Source organism: Coturnix japonica, chromosome 1 (assembly GCF_001577835.2).
Source record: "Coturnix japonica isolate 7356 chromosome 1, Coturnix japonica 2.1, whole genome shotgun sequence".
NCBI classification, from domain to species: domain Eukaryota; kingdom Metazoa; phylum Chordata; class Aves; order Galliformes; family Phasianidae; genus Coturnix; species Coturnix japonica.
The window spans coordinates 92,151,755-92,166,724 of NC_029516.1; the positions used below are offsets into that span (position 1 = coordinate 92,151,755).

The 14,970-nt window shown below is 42.9% G+C and overlaps 1 protein-coding gene across 2 annotated transcripts in view; it reads left to right on the forward strand.

Annotated features, from left to right (window-relative positions):
* The first annotated feature begins 1,941 nt into the window (after positions 1 to 1,941).
* Positions 1,942 to 14,970, forward strand: part of JAM2 (junctional adhesion molecule 2) — a 29,350-nt gene continuing 16,321 nt past the window's right edge. The window contains exon 1 of one of the 2 annotated variants that reach the window (XM_015880793.2): positions 1,942 to 2,409. In XM_015880793.2, the coding sequence (XP_015736279.1) occupies positions 2,355 to 2,409 (55 nt within the window). In that variant the 5' untranslated portion in view covers positions 1,942 to 2,354. The remainder of the gene's footprint in view (positions 2,410 to 14,970) is intronic. The other variant, XM_015880784.2, reaches the window with a different exon arrangement.

Sequence of the window (14,970 nt, forward strand, 5' to 3'; positions counted from 1 at the left end):
TGTAGTCCAAGCTGAAGGTCTGTCCAGAACCTGAAATACACAGCGAGCTGATAAACGAGTTTCACAAAGAAAGTTTGTGACAGAGAGCAAAATGTGCGCTTTGGTGATTAAGTTGCTTAATTATATGGAATCTATTTTAGCAAATTTATAAATAGATTTCTGTGCCCGTGACCACACCAGAACAGTCCCTCTACAGCTGTTTGCTCCAGTCTTCAGTCCTTAGAAGAACATACAATAGACAACAGCTTGGTGCACTTTGAAAAACAAAGATGCGTATATGGATTCAACTCTCAAGTGGCTTCTTTGACCAACTCAAACATAGCATTTCTCTTTTGGGAAGGAATATAAAAAAAGCTGTTTCTTTCCTTCTAAATATGGAAAAGTATTCAAACATCTTTGTTATTCTTGATCAAAATGTAAGCAGTGTAAGCAGCAATAACAATCAGCCCTACTGCTCTCCTTGTATATGCACAGATATACTTTTGCACAAGACTGGGTTTTTTTTACATGCCTTTCCCTTTGTTCCTCAGTGGTGCTGTATCCTAAATCTTTTCCTTTAGTACTTCTAGTAATCTCTCTGGCCTACCTAAATAAGCTCACACACACACACACACACAAGTTTAAAGAAAACACAGGGAAATTGAAAGAATGCAGAATTATAGTCCTCTAGACTTTACCTGATGCTTCATTCCGTATCCAAGAGATGGCCAGCTCACAGACACAGCAATACTACTTACTCATCAACAGGTTACAAATACATTCCTTCTGGAATGAAACTATCTGGCTGCTCTACTTCAGTTCCACAAGTAGGCTTGAGGCATGTCAGGCTTATGCCTGAATGGGATGCAGCTGGGAAGCGTGGCTTTAAACTTCTTTTCATTTTTTGATGGCAGTGAGAAGATGACTATTCATTAGCTCTTCCATTCATGTCTTCTAGTTTGGTATTTGTAAACTGTGATATATGAGTGATTACAAAGGAATTAAATCTTCCACTTTTAACCATTAACCAGACAGCCAGTTCTCATGGAGCGGTACTTTTCCCCCTGCATTACATGCTTGTAAGTGGAATCATAGGCATCTTCCTCTCTTACCTATCACTGACATGATTATTTGCATTGATTATTGCATATGTACGTGTGTGTATGTATATACATATATACATACATAAATGTGGTGTTGTTTTTTGTTTTTTTGGGTTTTTTTAGCAGAAATATTGCTTGTATTCTACATACATTTTTGCACTTGATTGATAGACTCAGATTTTGATGTGAAGAGTTTCATCCTAATCCTCTGGTTGCTACTAAAAGAGCTGCCGGATACTTCATTTATAAATAATCTTTCCCCATTTTGCTACAGTCTAAAAATGCAGCCAGTGTTGCTGCACTGATCATCAGAAATACTTGTAAAACTTTTCCTGTTACAGAACCATATCACATCACTAGTGTATTTTAAGATGTCATTAGAAACGACTCGGATGCAGAATTGGTTGTGATGAGTTGTTTTCCCCGATTCCTAAATTTAAAAGGCCACTGCACCTCCTGCATATTTAATGAACAACTTTACAAGCCAAGTATAAAGAGCCAAGACAGGAGGCTGCAGAGGTGACCGTGCTGCCCTGCTGTGCTGGCGTACACACGCACACAGCATCCTGCCCTGCACGGGTGTGATGGATGGCTGTGACTGAGCTTTGTGTCTGAAGGTGCTCCCTGCTGTCACCTTGCTCCCTTTTTGCCCAGAGCATCCACCTGCACTTCTATTTCACCATTCACACTGTGACACCCGTTTTCATCCCGCTCCTCTCCATCCTGGATGGGTGTGAGAGCAGAAGCGAACACAAGCAGTGACGGTGAGCTTCTCGAGGGAGAAGTTTAAGCTTTTTGTAATCGAAGCCAAAGTTTATTCTGCCGCTGCCAACGCCCGTGAACTCACACGTAAACACGAACATACGGTCACGGAGAGCTGACAAGTGGGCACGGCTACGAGCCCTGAAGGACGACTCGGGGCCCGGGGTCGCCCCGTACAGCCCGGGGACGCGAAGGACCTGACAGCCGCAAACTTCGGCGCCCACCGCCCGCTCCCCACCTGCTGCCCCGGCGCCGCCTGGATCTGCCCTATCGGCCGGCACCGCCCCTTCGGGTCCCGCTCCGCAGGGGAGCTCCGGGGCGAGCGCAGAGCCCCGCAGCCCTGCGGGGGCCGCCTGAGGCGAGGCCGGGCCGGGCCGCCCCCTCTCTCCCCTACGCTCCGTTCCGTTCCATTCCGCGCCGGCCGGGCCGCGCCCCACGCCCCGCCGCAGCCGGCGTCGCCCCGCGGTGATTATCCGCTGCCGCCCGCGGGAAGCGGCCGCTGCCGGGAAGATGGCGAGCCGCCGCCTCCGCCTGCTGCTCCTCGGGTACTTGGGGGTCCTCTACTGTAAGTTGCCGCGCCTCTTCCCTGGGAGCACGTTCGGTGCCGCGTCTGTCTGTGTGCACGTGTGGGTGTGCGTATACAGTTGTCCCTGCCTCAGGGAGCGCTCCCGCAGCCCCCGGGCCGCCTGCTGTGTTCGGGCTACGCGGGGCGCGGAGGCGGGTGGCGGCCAGGAGCTGCCCCGCGGGCAGTAGAGGGCGCCGCGGGGGGAGCCCGGCTGGGGCGCGGGTCCCTGCATCGCCCTGGGGGGCAGCGACCGCGGGGCTGGCGCGGATGTTGAGTCGCTCCAGCCTTAAGGCGAGCTGACCGCTCTGTGCGGCGCTGCGAGTGTTAGGATGCGGGCTGCGCCGCGTGCCCTACGGGGAAGGGATCCTAAGAGATGAACGGGCAAGTGGCAGAAACGTGCTTTCTGCGGGTAGCGCTGCTTTGGAGCAGACTGATGTTACCAGAGCGTTTACGGTCCCGTTTAACTCGTTGAAAAACCAGGCGGAGAGATGTGAAGTTGGCAAAAGCTGACCCACCCAGAAAGCACATGGAAATAAGTGAAAACAGAGCACGGGGCCGAGTAGCTGCAGAGAAGCAGTGAATGAATATGTGGTGTTCATAGTGCCAGTCATCTGAAGAGGCTGGTGCTTTTGGATCACATCTGACTTTGCTCTTGTGTGCTCTGTGTCTCATTGCTGCCTTTGGGAAAGAGACAATATGTGGAAAGGATGCCCTGGAAAAAGAATTGTATAGGTCATGTTATCTTGCTAACAAAGTGAGAACCTGAGACCTGCCTGTTCCAGCTGCTCAGTAGGGCACTCTTGCATTTAACTTTAATTCCTGCTCATCTAACATAAATTTGTGTGTGGAAGACCTTTTTTAGAGGAGGGCAGACTCAAAGTGACTCTGCTAGTTCTTTGGCTTGGTGGTTGGTTTTCTTTTCCTCTGTCTTCACCAAACTGTTTTCAGTTTTGCCCCCTCCTCCCCAAGAAGGCCCTGGAGTGTGTACAGGGCAATAGAGCTGTGAGGGGTCTGGAGCACAAGTCTGATGGGAAGCAGCTGAGGGAGGGTGGGTTTGTTCAATCTAGAGAAGAGGAGGCTCAGAGGAGAGCTCATCGCTCTCTACAACCACCTGAAAGGATGTTGTGGTGAGGTGGGAGTTGGCCTCTTTTCCCAGATAACAGTGATAGGATGGGAGGGAATGGCCTCAAGTTGTACCTTGAGAGGTTCAGGTTGGAATATTAGGAAAAGATTGTTCTCAGAAGGAGTGGTGAGGTGCAGGCACTGTCTGTGGAGATGTTTAAGAGCTGTGTGGATGTGGCACTGAGGGATGTGGGCGTGGTGACAGTTGGACTTAATGATCTTTTCCATACGTTAATGATTGTTAATGTTCTGAGAGGACAGACCTTCAAGTGATGTACACTATGCTTGTTCTCTGGTTTGGTAGCAGTTTTCCTTTGTTTTTACCTGTACAAGACCTTATGAAGAACCTGGGTTGTTAGGTGGGTGGCTTCCTCTATCACACAGTGAATTTAAGACAAAAAAGGGTTCTTTGATCTTTTTTCTTTATTTGTTGTTAGTTTCGTGGGCATATCTAATTAAATAAGGCTACTGTGTTTTATTTATTTAGTGAGTAAGTGAGTGGGTTTAGCATTTTCAGGCTGCTCATTGTTGGGTTTTGTGTGTTGATACTGCTGGCTGTGGTCAGCATGGAAATGCCACAGGGTGGGTTGAAGGCAGTTCATTAGGTCTGCTGACTGAATTGTTGGCATACACTTATTTTTCTCTCTTCCTGTCACTGTTCCCAAAAAAAAAAATGCCAGGTGGAGAGAACTCAGTTTACCAGCAGTGTGCTAAGATGGAGTTTTTTTGCATGAAGAAAGTGGCTGCAGGTGGGTGTGCAAATGCTGATTGTTTCTGTGAGCTGGAGGAAATCCAGACAGAGAAAGCTGTCGGGAGTCTGCTGCTGTTCCTGGAGCTCCAGTGTGCTCATGCTGACAATAAGTCTGAGTAATGCTGGCTTTCGTGTCAGATGTATGTGTTGAGTTGTTTCTAGTGTGGGTCCGGATCCCAACATGCTGCAGAGTTAGCGGGGAATGGGCAAAAGCTAATGAGGAAAAGAAAGAATTAGATTAATGCTAGAAGAGCATGAGGGTTATGCTGTAGTGCAACTGTACAGAACTTGCTTGGTAATTCAGCTGCATGAGTTAAGAGCTGGATAATCTGGCCATAGGAAGTCAGCATAGCCAAGAACAGTGCTGAGGTCTTTTCAGTGAGAGCCTAGTAAGAAATGCTAATGTTCCAAAGAAGGAGTGGTTTCTCCGAGTTAAAGCCTCTCTCATCTTTAATTTAGGAGAAAGTAAGGGGAGTTAGAGACCGTCAGTCATACAGTCTCAATCTGTGTGAGCTCCATAAAATGATGCTGCCTGTGAATGTTTTCAGAGGTGAGCAGGCTAAGATTTGTGAGCTCTGTTGGTGTGAGTTAGGAAACGTACAGAAGTTGTTGCTATTAATAGTCATGGCAGCAGCTGGGGAGGTGGTACGTACTGATGAACTAGCTCTTCTGTGGAGCTTCCAGGTGTGGGGTTTTTGGTTTTTTTAATTTCTTTGCATTACTGTAAGTTAGAATTAAAATTTAAGCTTATGATGCTGAAAACAAATGCAGTGCAATGTGTCGGGGCGAGGACAATGCGGAGGCAATAAATAGTGATCTTACATAAACATTTTGTGGAGCTCCCTGGGGTAGTTTGATTCAGCAATAAATAAGGCTAGGATGTAGTTTTCTTAGTATTGGCTTTAAAACAAACACTCTTTAGTGCTTGGGGATCTTAGAATCATAGGTTGGAAAAGACCTTGAAGATCATCAAGTCCAACTGCAGCCTAACCATACTACCCTAGAATCTTTCAGACAGATACAGAGGTTCTTGGTCAAAAAAGTCACATCTCCATTCCTCAAAGAACTCAGAGAACATGACTGCATTAGCTGTACAAAATAGCATTGTTTGGAAGTCTTTTAAACTATGTTTTCCCTGTTATATATGATGATATTCTTCAAGTTGACCCCCCGTCTCCTGTCAAGCCCTCTGTGTTTGCTGGATTAGCTTAATAAGGACTTACTCTAATTTCTAAATTAGAGTCCATTTTAAGGTGAGATGGAGTTTCTTAAATTTGCAAGGCTCTGTTCACAGTTCCCTTTTTCTGTTGAAGGTGATTGTATTCGAGTTGGAGTACTTGTTTTTACTGTTTCTTGGCCTCTAAGGTCCTGTTCTCTCAGCTTCAGTGCTGCAGTTATTTGTTCACGTAATAGGACGTGTATTTCTGGTAACTGTGACTACAATAGGGCATATGGCATTGATAATGAGAGCTAAAATTACCTCTGTTAATAGCAGATCTAATTGAGCCTCGATGAGGTCTTCATGTTGGCTATTTAACTGAATTACACCAAGTTTGTTGTTGTTGTTTTTTTTAGTGATAATATAATATTTGTATTTCCTGCTGCAGACTATCTTGGCAGCAGCACGCTGGCAGCTGGATTCTGCTACAGAAATTGGCTGATTGTGTCACAAATGAGTAAGAATGTGTGCTTGAACTTTGACTTCACATCTTCTCTTCAGCTGACTGACTTAAAATCTGCAGGATCATCTTTCACAGCTTAGAGCTACCAAGCTTTTCAGAGGCCGCTGTCTAACTCCAGATATTATTGGGAAAGCACGTGTGCAAACCTGTTTCTAAAGAAGTGAGGTGAAGTTGTTAAAGACAGCTTTTACATATGGCTTCCTCAGGGGGTACCCCCAAGTGCTGGTAGTCATGAGCAAGACAACTCTTTTTAAGTAAGGAAAAATCATCTTGTGTGGCTAATATACAGGAAAATCAGCTCTCATTCCATTTCACGTGAGTAAATAGTAGTGATGCTCTTTCATTAGAGACAGTGACATGCATGTAAATCTTCTGCAGTAGCAGTAAGCAAGCTTTCCTTGTTAGGTGGGGAGGTGAAAGTTTGGACTGTCTGCATTTGGAGAATCAGTAACTAGTAACATAACTCTGAAATTGGAATCTAAATGTTTGTTACGATTCAGTCAGTTTCCATCAGCACTGTAAAATGTCATCTTTCTCTCAGAACATTTCTAAAGATGATCTCTTTCTAATTGATTCCTTGCGACTGGCGTTCTCATTTAACAGTTCTCTCAGAGAAAGAAGGATTTGGTGTCGTGCTTTCTCCTAGCAATAACAGAGGTCAGTTCAGCGTAAAAGCTTACATAAAGGAAGGTTATTAAGCATCCACTCATCAGTTAAATTGTATTTATATCAAAACAATTAAATTTGTATTTGCCATTGCAAGCTTTTGCCAGGGCTTTACAGAATGGCTGAATTAAGGTTTCCCTGAAGCTACAAACCAATATCAAGCACAACCACTTGCCACAGACTATCTTTCTGCTGAAGTTGGTTGACTGAGATTTTTTCCTTGCTGTGAGAACTTAGTAAGTTATCTTAGTTATCTTATCCCTTTCCAATTAAGTTATCCCTTTCCAATTTGGTGGCTAATATCTAGCCAGGTGGTTGCTTTAATGGAAACTTAGGGAAATGTTATGTGGAAACTGAAAGTTTCTGAAACAACTGAAAGTTGTACTGGCAATTTTCTTATTGCTAGTTCACCTTTTCTTCCCAAGAAAAGCTAATTTTATAAGACTGTTTTTTTACTTTCTGGCATGTCTTTTTCCATCCTGATCAATTCTCAGAGAACTATCACTTTTAACATAACACTTCTGCAGAAAAGCCTGCCACATCTTCCTCAAAGTGTTGTACGTTACTTTGCTGTAATTCTACCACAGGAAGCTTTAAGCAAATATTATGGTGTCTTGTAATCCAGACAAATGATATGTTTCCTGAATGCTAGTGTTTGGGAAAGGAGAATGGGATAGAAAATGAAGCTGGAGCAACGCTTGGATGATCATGTGTGCTTGTGTTCACCTGTATTTCCAAAGCCACGCTTTCTTCTGGAAGTCTCCAGTGGCTTACAGAATCACAGAATTATCAAGGTTGGAAAAGACCTAGAAGATCATCTAGTCCAACCATTACCAATACTTCCCGGCTAAATCATATTCCTCAACACCACATCCAAACGTTTCTTGAACACTCCCGTGGTCGGTGACTCCACCACCTCCCAATGCCTGACTACCCTTTCTGAGAAGTAATACTTCCTAATGTCCAGCCTGAATCTCCACTGGCACAGCTTAAAACCATTCCCTCTAGTTCTATCACTGATTACAGGAGAGAAGAGGCCAACCCCCAGCTCACTACAACCTCCCTTCAGGAAGTTATAGAGAGCAATAAGGTCTCCCCTGAGCCTCCTCTTCTCCAGGCTGAACAATCCTAGCTCCCTCAGCCTCTCCTCATAAGGCCTCCTCATAAGGCTTAAGTCACCTTAGTGCTCACAGGATATCGTTGAGCACTTGAGTGCTTATTTTGTAATACTGGCAGAAGGTAAGCTTGGCAGCTGAACATCTGGTCCCGTTCACTTGTCACTTCCTAGCATGCACTGTGAGGTGAAGGAGATTTTGGAGATGCAAGAAGGAAAAAATAGCCATTTCTGAGCAACAGCAAGCAGTGTAACAACAGGAGTAGTTGTTGAACCACTGGTGAGACTGTAGCACCTGTTGGCTAACAGGAATCAAAGGAGGCATCCAGTTTCTTTCAGAATCTTTCTGGATTACAGAATTGCTTTGTTACCAGGTAATGATTAGGTAAGTTATCCCAGAATGCTCAATATGAACTGGGAGAAATTCCTGGGAAGCCCTGGTTTATAACTCAAGCTCTCTAGTAGCTCTGCTGGTGCAAATAAAAAAGCAAAACTACATCATCTTGAACAATACATTTTAGACTGTGTAGATGTGTTTAGGTTTATGTTATGGGCTGTTTTGTGATTCAGTACCCCGTTTCTGTGAAATGGCTTGCAGAAGTAAATATTGGCTGTTGACCATCGAGACTGATTTTTCTGCCCCTTCTCCCAGTCTGTAAGCTGGTCAGTCATGAGGATGAGAATATCTCCCTTAAATTCGTGACTCTTGTTTGTAGGTCTTGTTTCATGAACTGACAGATTTTTGAGAGCATGACAAGGCATCGGGGCACCTTTGGTACTGCTTGGACTGCTGGTGGTGAGCAGCTCCAAAACTGGGCTTCAAGCAGGCTGTCCTGGGTATTTAATAACAATGGGTAGCGTGTCTGTATTTGGGAAGGCAGCTTGGCCCAGTAGTAATAGAGAAGTTTCTCTGAGAGTGCTCGGTGGCACTCTAAGTCAGAAACATGCTTTCTAGCAGTGACTCTTTAAATGCTGCTAAATTAAACAGATGTTAAATAAACACTAAATGCCAGTAAATATTTGTATGTGAATGAATTAATGAAATGTTTTATTTTCAGTCAGTATTTGAGGTTTTCTTTGTATCTTACAGTGAATGCCCCTGCTACTTGCAGCTGACCAAGTTAATGTTCCTCCCAGGTGTAATGTGGTCTACGAATACAAATATATGTTGTAATCACTTGAAAAGGTCCTGAAGGTAAATAAGCGCTGAAATAAATCAGTGTTTGTATATTGAATAGAGCAGTTGAAAATGTAGAAGAGGAAGAGGGAGATTGGGACAGCCTGGTAGTTGTAAGAGCTCAGAAGGTTTTTAAGATGCTGTTTTTGTAGTATTGGATTGACTAGTAAAGATGACAAATTCAGGGACTCCAGTTTTGCTGGTAACATCAGAAGTTTCTGCCTGGAATAGGAGGTATGGAGTAATAAGCAGATGCCTACCACAGCGTATGCTTACACATTGAGAAGCAGTGCTTGAGGTTGCGTTAGCGTAAGCTTTTCCCTCTTGTCATACAGTCTTAAGAAGCCTTCACGTAATTCCATTTTAAGTCAACTACATTTGTTTGTGGGTTTTTTTCCCCTTTTTTGTAGAACATTGACATCCTGGACATTGATTGATTCAAACAGTGCTACTTGATAAAGAAGTCTCCCTAAATGTATTAAGTATAAGAAGCAGATGCAATTCTTCTCTGCATGTTCAGTTCAAGCGCTGTTGAAGGGACGGCTCTGGGGTCCTTCCAGAACTTAATGTACTTCATTTTGAGCCTTTCAGTAAATAATGTTCTGGGGCATAGGAGTCATCTGGAAAAGCTGTTTTTCTACATGGAATCAGCAGCATATATGGAGATAGTGATTAAAAACTGTTTCCAGCTCCTGTTGCTATGACTCTTAATATGAGTTCCAGTTGTATCTCTAGCTGAGTCCTCAGCTCTCTAACAATGCATTGCAGTTGCTCTTCACTTCAGATCTTTATCTCCCCCTTTTGAGTGGGGGGGAAGCAAAAGCATTGCTTCTGAGGCCATGTCCAGATTTTGCAATATGTTACTGGCTTTCTAACACAAATAGCTGCTGGGAGAACATGCTGACTTCTGTGAGGGAGTAAGGAAGTGATATCTGTTTATAAGCATTCAGACTTATTTAAAGCTCGTGCAAACCTCTTCCAAGTTATGTAAATAGAGAAATGGGTCTGGCAGATTCTCATATATACAGCTGAGAGACTTGCAGGTGCAGAATGCTTGTATTGAGTTAAAGCAAACTCCGTGCCTTTCAGGGAACAATAAAGCAGTGCAGAGTTGTTTTTGGTTTTTTTTTCTCTTACCTTATAGGATAGTCTTCAATCCAAGAAAGAAATCCCAGAAAACTTGTGTTTTCTTCCAAAAATATCATAAATGTTTAAGGCAGATACTTCATTTACTGTTAATGAGCTTGAACTAAATATCTATGCAACAAAGTCTACTTTAAAACGTTGTTTTACACTACTTTGGAAAGCTGAGAGCAGTCTTTATGACTAGCCAAACATTTAATAAAATGATTTTTAATTTCATCCAGTTAGTTGGGAAAATGTGAATCTTACTGTCACTTGTAACAGTTGTATGTCAGTGTGTGCTTTATTTTATTCAAATCAAAAGAGCAGTGTGTGGGAGAGTAGGCTGGGTAGTGAGCATATCTGCTGACCATTACTGAAGCAATGTGTGGCTTCCAGCAGAGATTAGAAGCTAAAAGCATTGAACAAAATACAGCAGGAGGGATAGGGAGGGATTTGTCTTTCTTTTGAAACTGAATTGTTTCATGTTGCATGAATACAAGGAGAATAAGACAATATTAATAATAGTAGAACTATGTGTCATTTGTGTGCAATATGTGCATATATAAGTAGACTTGATTTCTGGTAGCCCTGCTTACAGGCATAGTACTTGTAATTGTGTCTCCAGTGTTAACAGGTTAGTGACCTAAGATTTACACTTCAGTTTTGGGATGGGGCTAACCACGTGAAAATCAGAAGAAGAAAAACAAAATAACAGCGTCATTTTGCTGTGGAATGCTGCATTTGAATCCCTGTAGTTTTTTGGAGCCATATCTGTGCGGACAAAGTCTTAAAAGCAGAAATGTGGTATAAATCTGATTGTTTTGGATTCTGAATTCATGACCTATAGCTGTCTCTGCTTTGGGATGGGAAGCGTAAAAAGGTGGGCAGATGGTATAAAAAAAAACCCAACTCCTATAGCTAAATGTGTCATGGGGCTTGGCTAACTGGTTAAATGGAAGGTATATGTAGACTTGGCTATAAGGAGTTGCATATCTGTCAGCCCTAAAGTGGGTACTCTTTATGTGTGTGTGTGCACTTGTGAAAGAGTAATTCATTTTGCCTTGTAAGGTACCTGGTCCTTAGCTGCCATAAAACATAACTTGGCACTCAAACATAAAGCATAATAGCTTATGGGCTTCTTGTAACAAGTGTGCTTTCAGCTAAACTTAGATGGCAATGAGTTCCTCTTATAGGAGAGAAATGCAGGTAACTATCTATTATTCAACAGACCATCTTGTTCCCTTTCTTGGTTTCTTGACCATTCCTAACTGCTGATGCTAGCTGGTACCATGTAGTCTCAATGCAAGCTGAGCAGGCCTGCAACAGCAGTGGAAATAAATATGTAAATATGTCAGATCATCTTCATCTTAACATAGACTGTTATGTGGCTTTAGAAATCATTAATTTTTTTTTTTTTTTTTTTAATTTTAAAATTATCTGATGGCTTAAAAATAATAATGACTACCAGGAGCACATTGAGATAGGAATTAGTTTTGTTTCTAAGTTATGTCAAGATTATTTGTCTTCCATGCAGTTGTTCTCTCCCCAAGAGTGGGGTGGTTTTTTCTGTTACAGAATTGGTGACTTTTTTTTTTTGTGACAGTGAAACAGCTGGTGCTTTCTTAGTTTAGATATCTGCTGACAAGATAGTCAAATCATGTTACGTGAAGCTTCAAACTAGTGAATTGGGAATGTTAGGTTGCTTCCCAAGCTTGCCTTACTGACACAAAGCAGCTGAACTGCTTGTTAGCTAACCTTTCCCAGATATTCTCAAGGATGTGGCTCCCGACACATCTCTTCTGTAGAGAAGCTGTGATGATCACTGAGTTAACATGCGTGCTTGATTTTAAAAATAAATACAGAACAGAGCTGCTCTGTTTATTCCTGTTTCCTGTGTAACATTACAGAGTTGTTCTTCTAATGTTTTCTAATCTGAATACACATATGTTTTTTTGCTTGTGTTGCTTTTAATGGGATGAAGACTTTACGGTGGTTATTATTATTATTACCCTCTTCATTCCCTTTGAGGAAAATTTGGCACCTACTATACTGTGACCTATTGTTCTTAGCTCTACTTTCCGGCGGATTTCTTCTAATCACCCTCCATCTTCCAGCATGCAAAACATCTTATTTTTTTTCTTGCTCTTCTTGACACATTATATGCACGTATTTGTATTGTAAACCACAATATTGATTGAAAGTAATAGCCATCAAACGTAACTGTTAGCTGCTCCTGGCAGGAAGAGACTGTTGAGCAAACTTGGCAGTATTATGGGATCATGTGTGAATGAAAGTTGGATGAGCTAATTTGGCAAACTGCATGCAGATGATTTGGAAGAGATCACCATATTCTTTGGCTGGGAGAGAAGTGGTCGTTGTACTTGCAGCTTGTATTAGCAAAGAAACTGTTCTATAGCGTTGTGAGGAAAAAAGCTGCTGCATAGTCCAGTGCTCCTGATCACTAACAAGATGCAATCCTAGAATTCACGATTCAAGTGGAATTCAGTCAAGTGACACCTCACCCTCAGCTGCTGAAAATGTCTCCTCACAAATCCTAAATTCACAAAGCATCACACAAATCTGACATTTCCATTTAAAGAGTATCCTACTGTTTTTGGAAAGATTCTTATGTATATACACTTTGTTTAATGGACATGCTAGCTAGAATGAAGTCATAGTTTATTCCAAAGTCAGCATAAGTTGAATGGAAGGAGGCCTGTGCAAAGCCCTCTTTAAAAGCTTGCCGTGAGGAGCTGTTCTTGCACCCAATCCACATTAGTACAGAAGTATATTTTAGGTGAAAGTCTGCTTCTGAGACAGTAACACATTTTTTTTAAGCTACAGATTATCATTTCCTTCAGTGGAAGATATAAGGTGACAATGCTGGCTTGATTTTTATTATTAATTTTTTTCTGAAAATGAGATGTTTGGATGTGGTTGGTTTAATTAGCCATTCTACCTGTTACTGTGAATCTCTTTGTAGTGCCTAATTGTGGCTAGTTTGGTACTCATTAAAGTCTGTCTTCTAAAGATAAATAGGTCCTCATCTCCTGCAGTGAAAGTGCTTTGTAGAAATGCTTAGATTATACAAAAAGGGATTGAAAAGCCCTATGTGGAGGGGGGAAAAAAAGCTTTAAACCTGAGGAAGGACAGAGGATGCTTAGGAAATTCCAGCACAAATGGATGATACTACTTATGGAAGGAAACATTCCTTTACTAGAACAGTGTATTTGCTTCCAAGATTTGAAATCCTTGAGACCTGATATTTTTCCTAGGATCTGGAAATATGACCTTTCCATAAGGGAGTTCATTTTCTCCTCTGGTTCTGAGCAAGCGGGAATTCCAATTCTACATGGTGTTTACAGGAGTCATGACTGGTTGGTGCAGCTGGAAAGTAAACTGAATCTGTTTTCCGGCTTTTTTTAGATGTGTATTTGTGGGTTTATATACGACCCAGCTTCTTTAAAGCATTTGTCCTTTTGAAATTGCTTGGCAGCCCCAGCAAAAGTCACTTGAGTGCTGTGCAGACCTCTGAAATCAAGTGTGGAACTTATGTCTTGAACTGAGAGCCCAAATGGTTGTGTGGCTCCTTTGAGGGAGTTGTTTTCTCTTGTTTCCCAGCTCCCTTGTGTTTCAGTGCTGATTTTACGGTTGATGTAAATCAGCCCGGTACTATTGACTTCAGAGGGACATGCCAGTTTGCTGTGGGGGCTCGGCTTTGTTCTGTGAACTCAGTAATTGCACTATGAGATTTTCTCTAGGTATTTGAACAGACAAGCATTTTGGTGAACTGTTAGACCTGTTTCTTCAGCTCACTGCTGCTGAGTGCTACATGAGGTGCATGGGACAGCAGCAGACAAGAAGCTGTGGGAGTGGACGTCCCTCCTACCGGTCTTTTGAAACACAATGGCATAGGACACAAGCCTTCAGCATCCTGATGCCTGCCGTAATAGGGCAGCAGTGGGTGCAGCACCGGCCCTTCCCGTGCCTGCAGGCTGCCTTAAGCCGCCGCCTCGTTGCTGTGGCAACCCGAGAGCGCAGCCCGGCGGGCTCTGGGCAGCAGGCCTTGGAGTCGGGTCTCGGTGGGGCCGCTGTGAAAACGAGAACCATAAATAGTCACTTGGTTAATAACGTATCTCTAAAAGCATATACATTCTTATTTCCCACACCTTGTCACACCAGTAATCAGTGTTGGGACTACTGAAAGCAATTTGGGGGCTGTTTGGTATTCTCTGGAATTCATTTACTTCGGTGTTCAGTTTCTTCATAAAGGCTGACCTATATAATCCCTTCCTGTCTTGTCCCATGCCATTTGTTGTTTTTATTCCCTGCTTTCTCTTCTACAGGCGCTTCCAGTTCTGCCTTGCCAGCCTGCTGTCCTTGGGGCTGTGCTCCAAAGTGATCATGAATGTGATCCTAAACTCTCAGGACTGCTGCTGCTAACTAAAGATAATTGAAAACTGTACTCTTGTTATTCCTGACCTTCAAGTTAAGCAAAAAAAAATATCTTGAGAGTAAAAGCAAAGGCAACGTCAGCTGGTGTGCTGGCCTTTCAGATTTCACTGAACAGCACACACACAAAGCCGAGCATTAAACCGTCCCTAGGCTGGCATCCTGAATGAGAACTGCATTTCTAGTCTGCTCTGTAATTGAGGCAATACAATAAAAGAGCTTTTTCACCCCTGCGAGACTGAGAGCTCTTCAGACCATCTAACACTAGCTTTCAATACAGGTAGAAATCCTGCTCTTAGTGGTACTGACAAAGCTTCTGGTCCCCTATGGAGCAGCTCCCAGCTGGATGTAGTATGATTCTCCGTGCTGCTTCTCACATGATTTCCATCACAAAGGCAGGGCTGCTGACTGATTAAAAACATACTTTCTCTAACAGATGAGTGCAAAGAACTGCTGTAATTTTTGTTTGTAT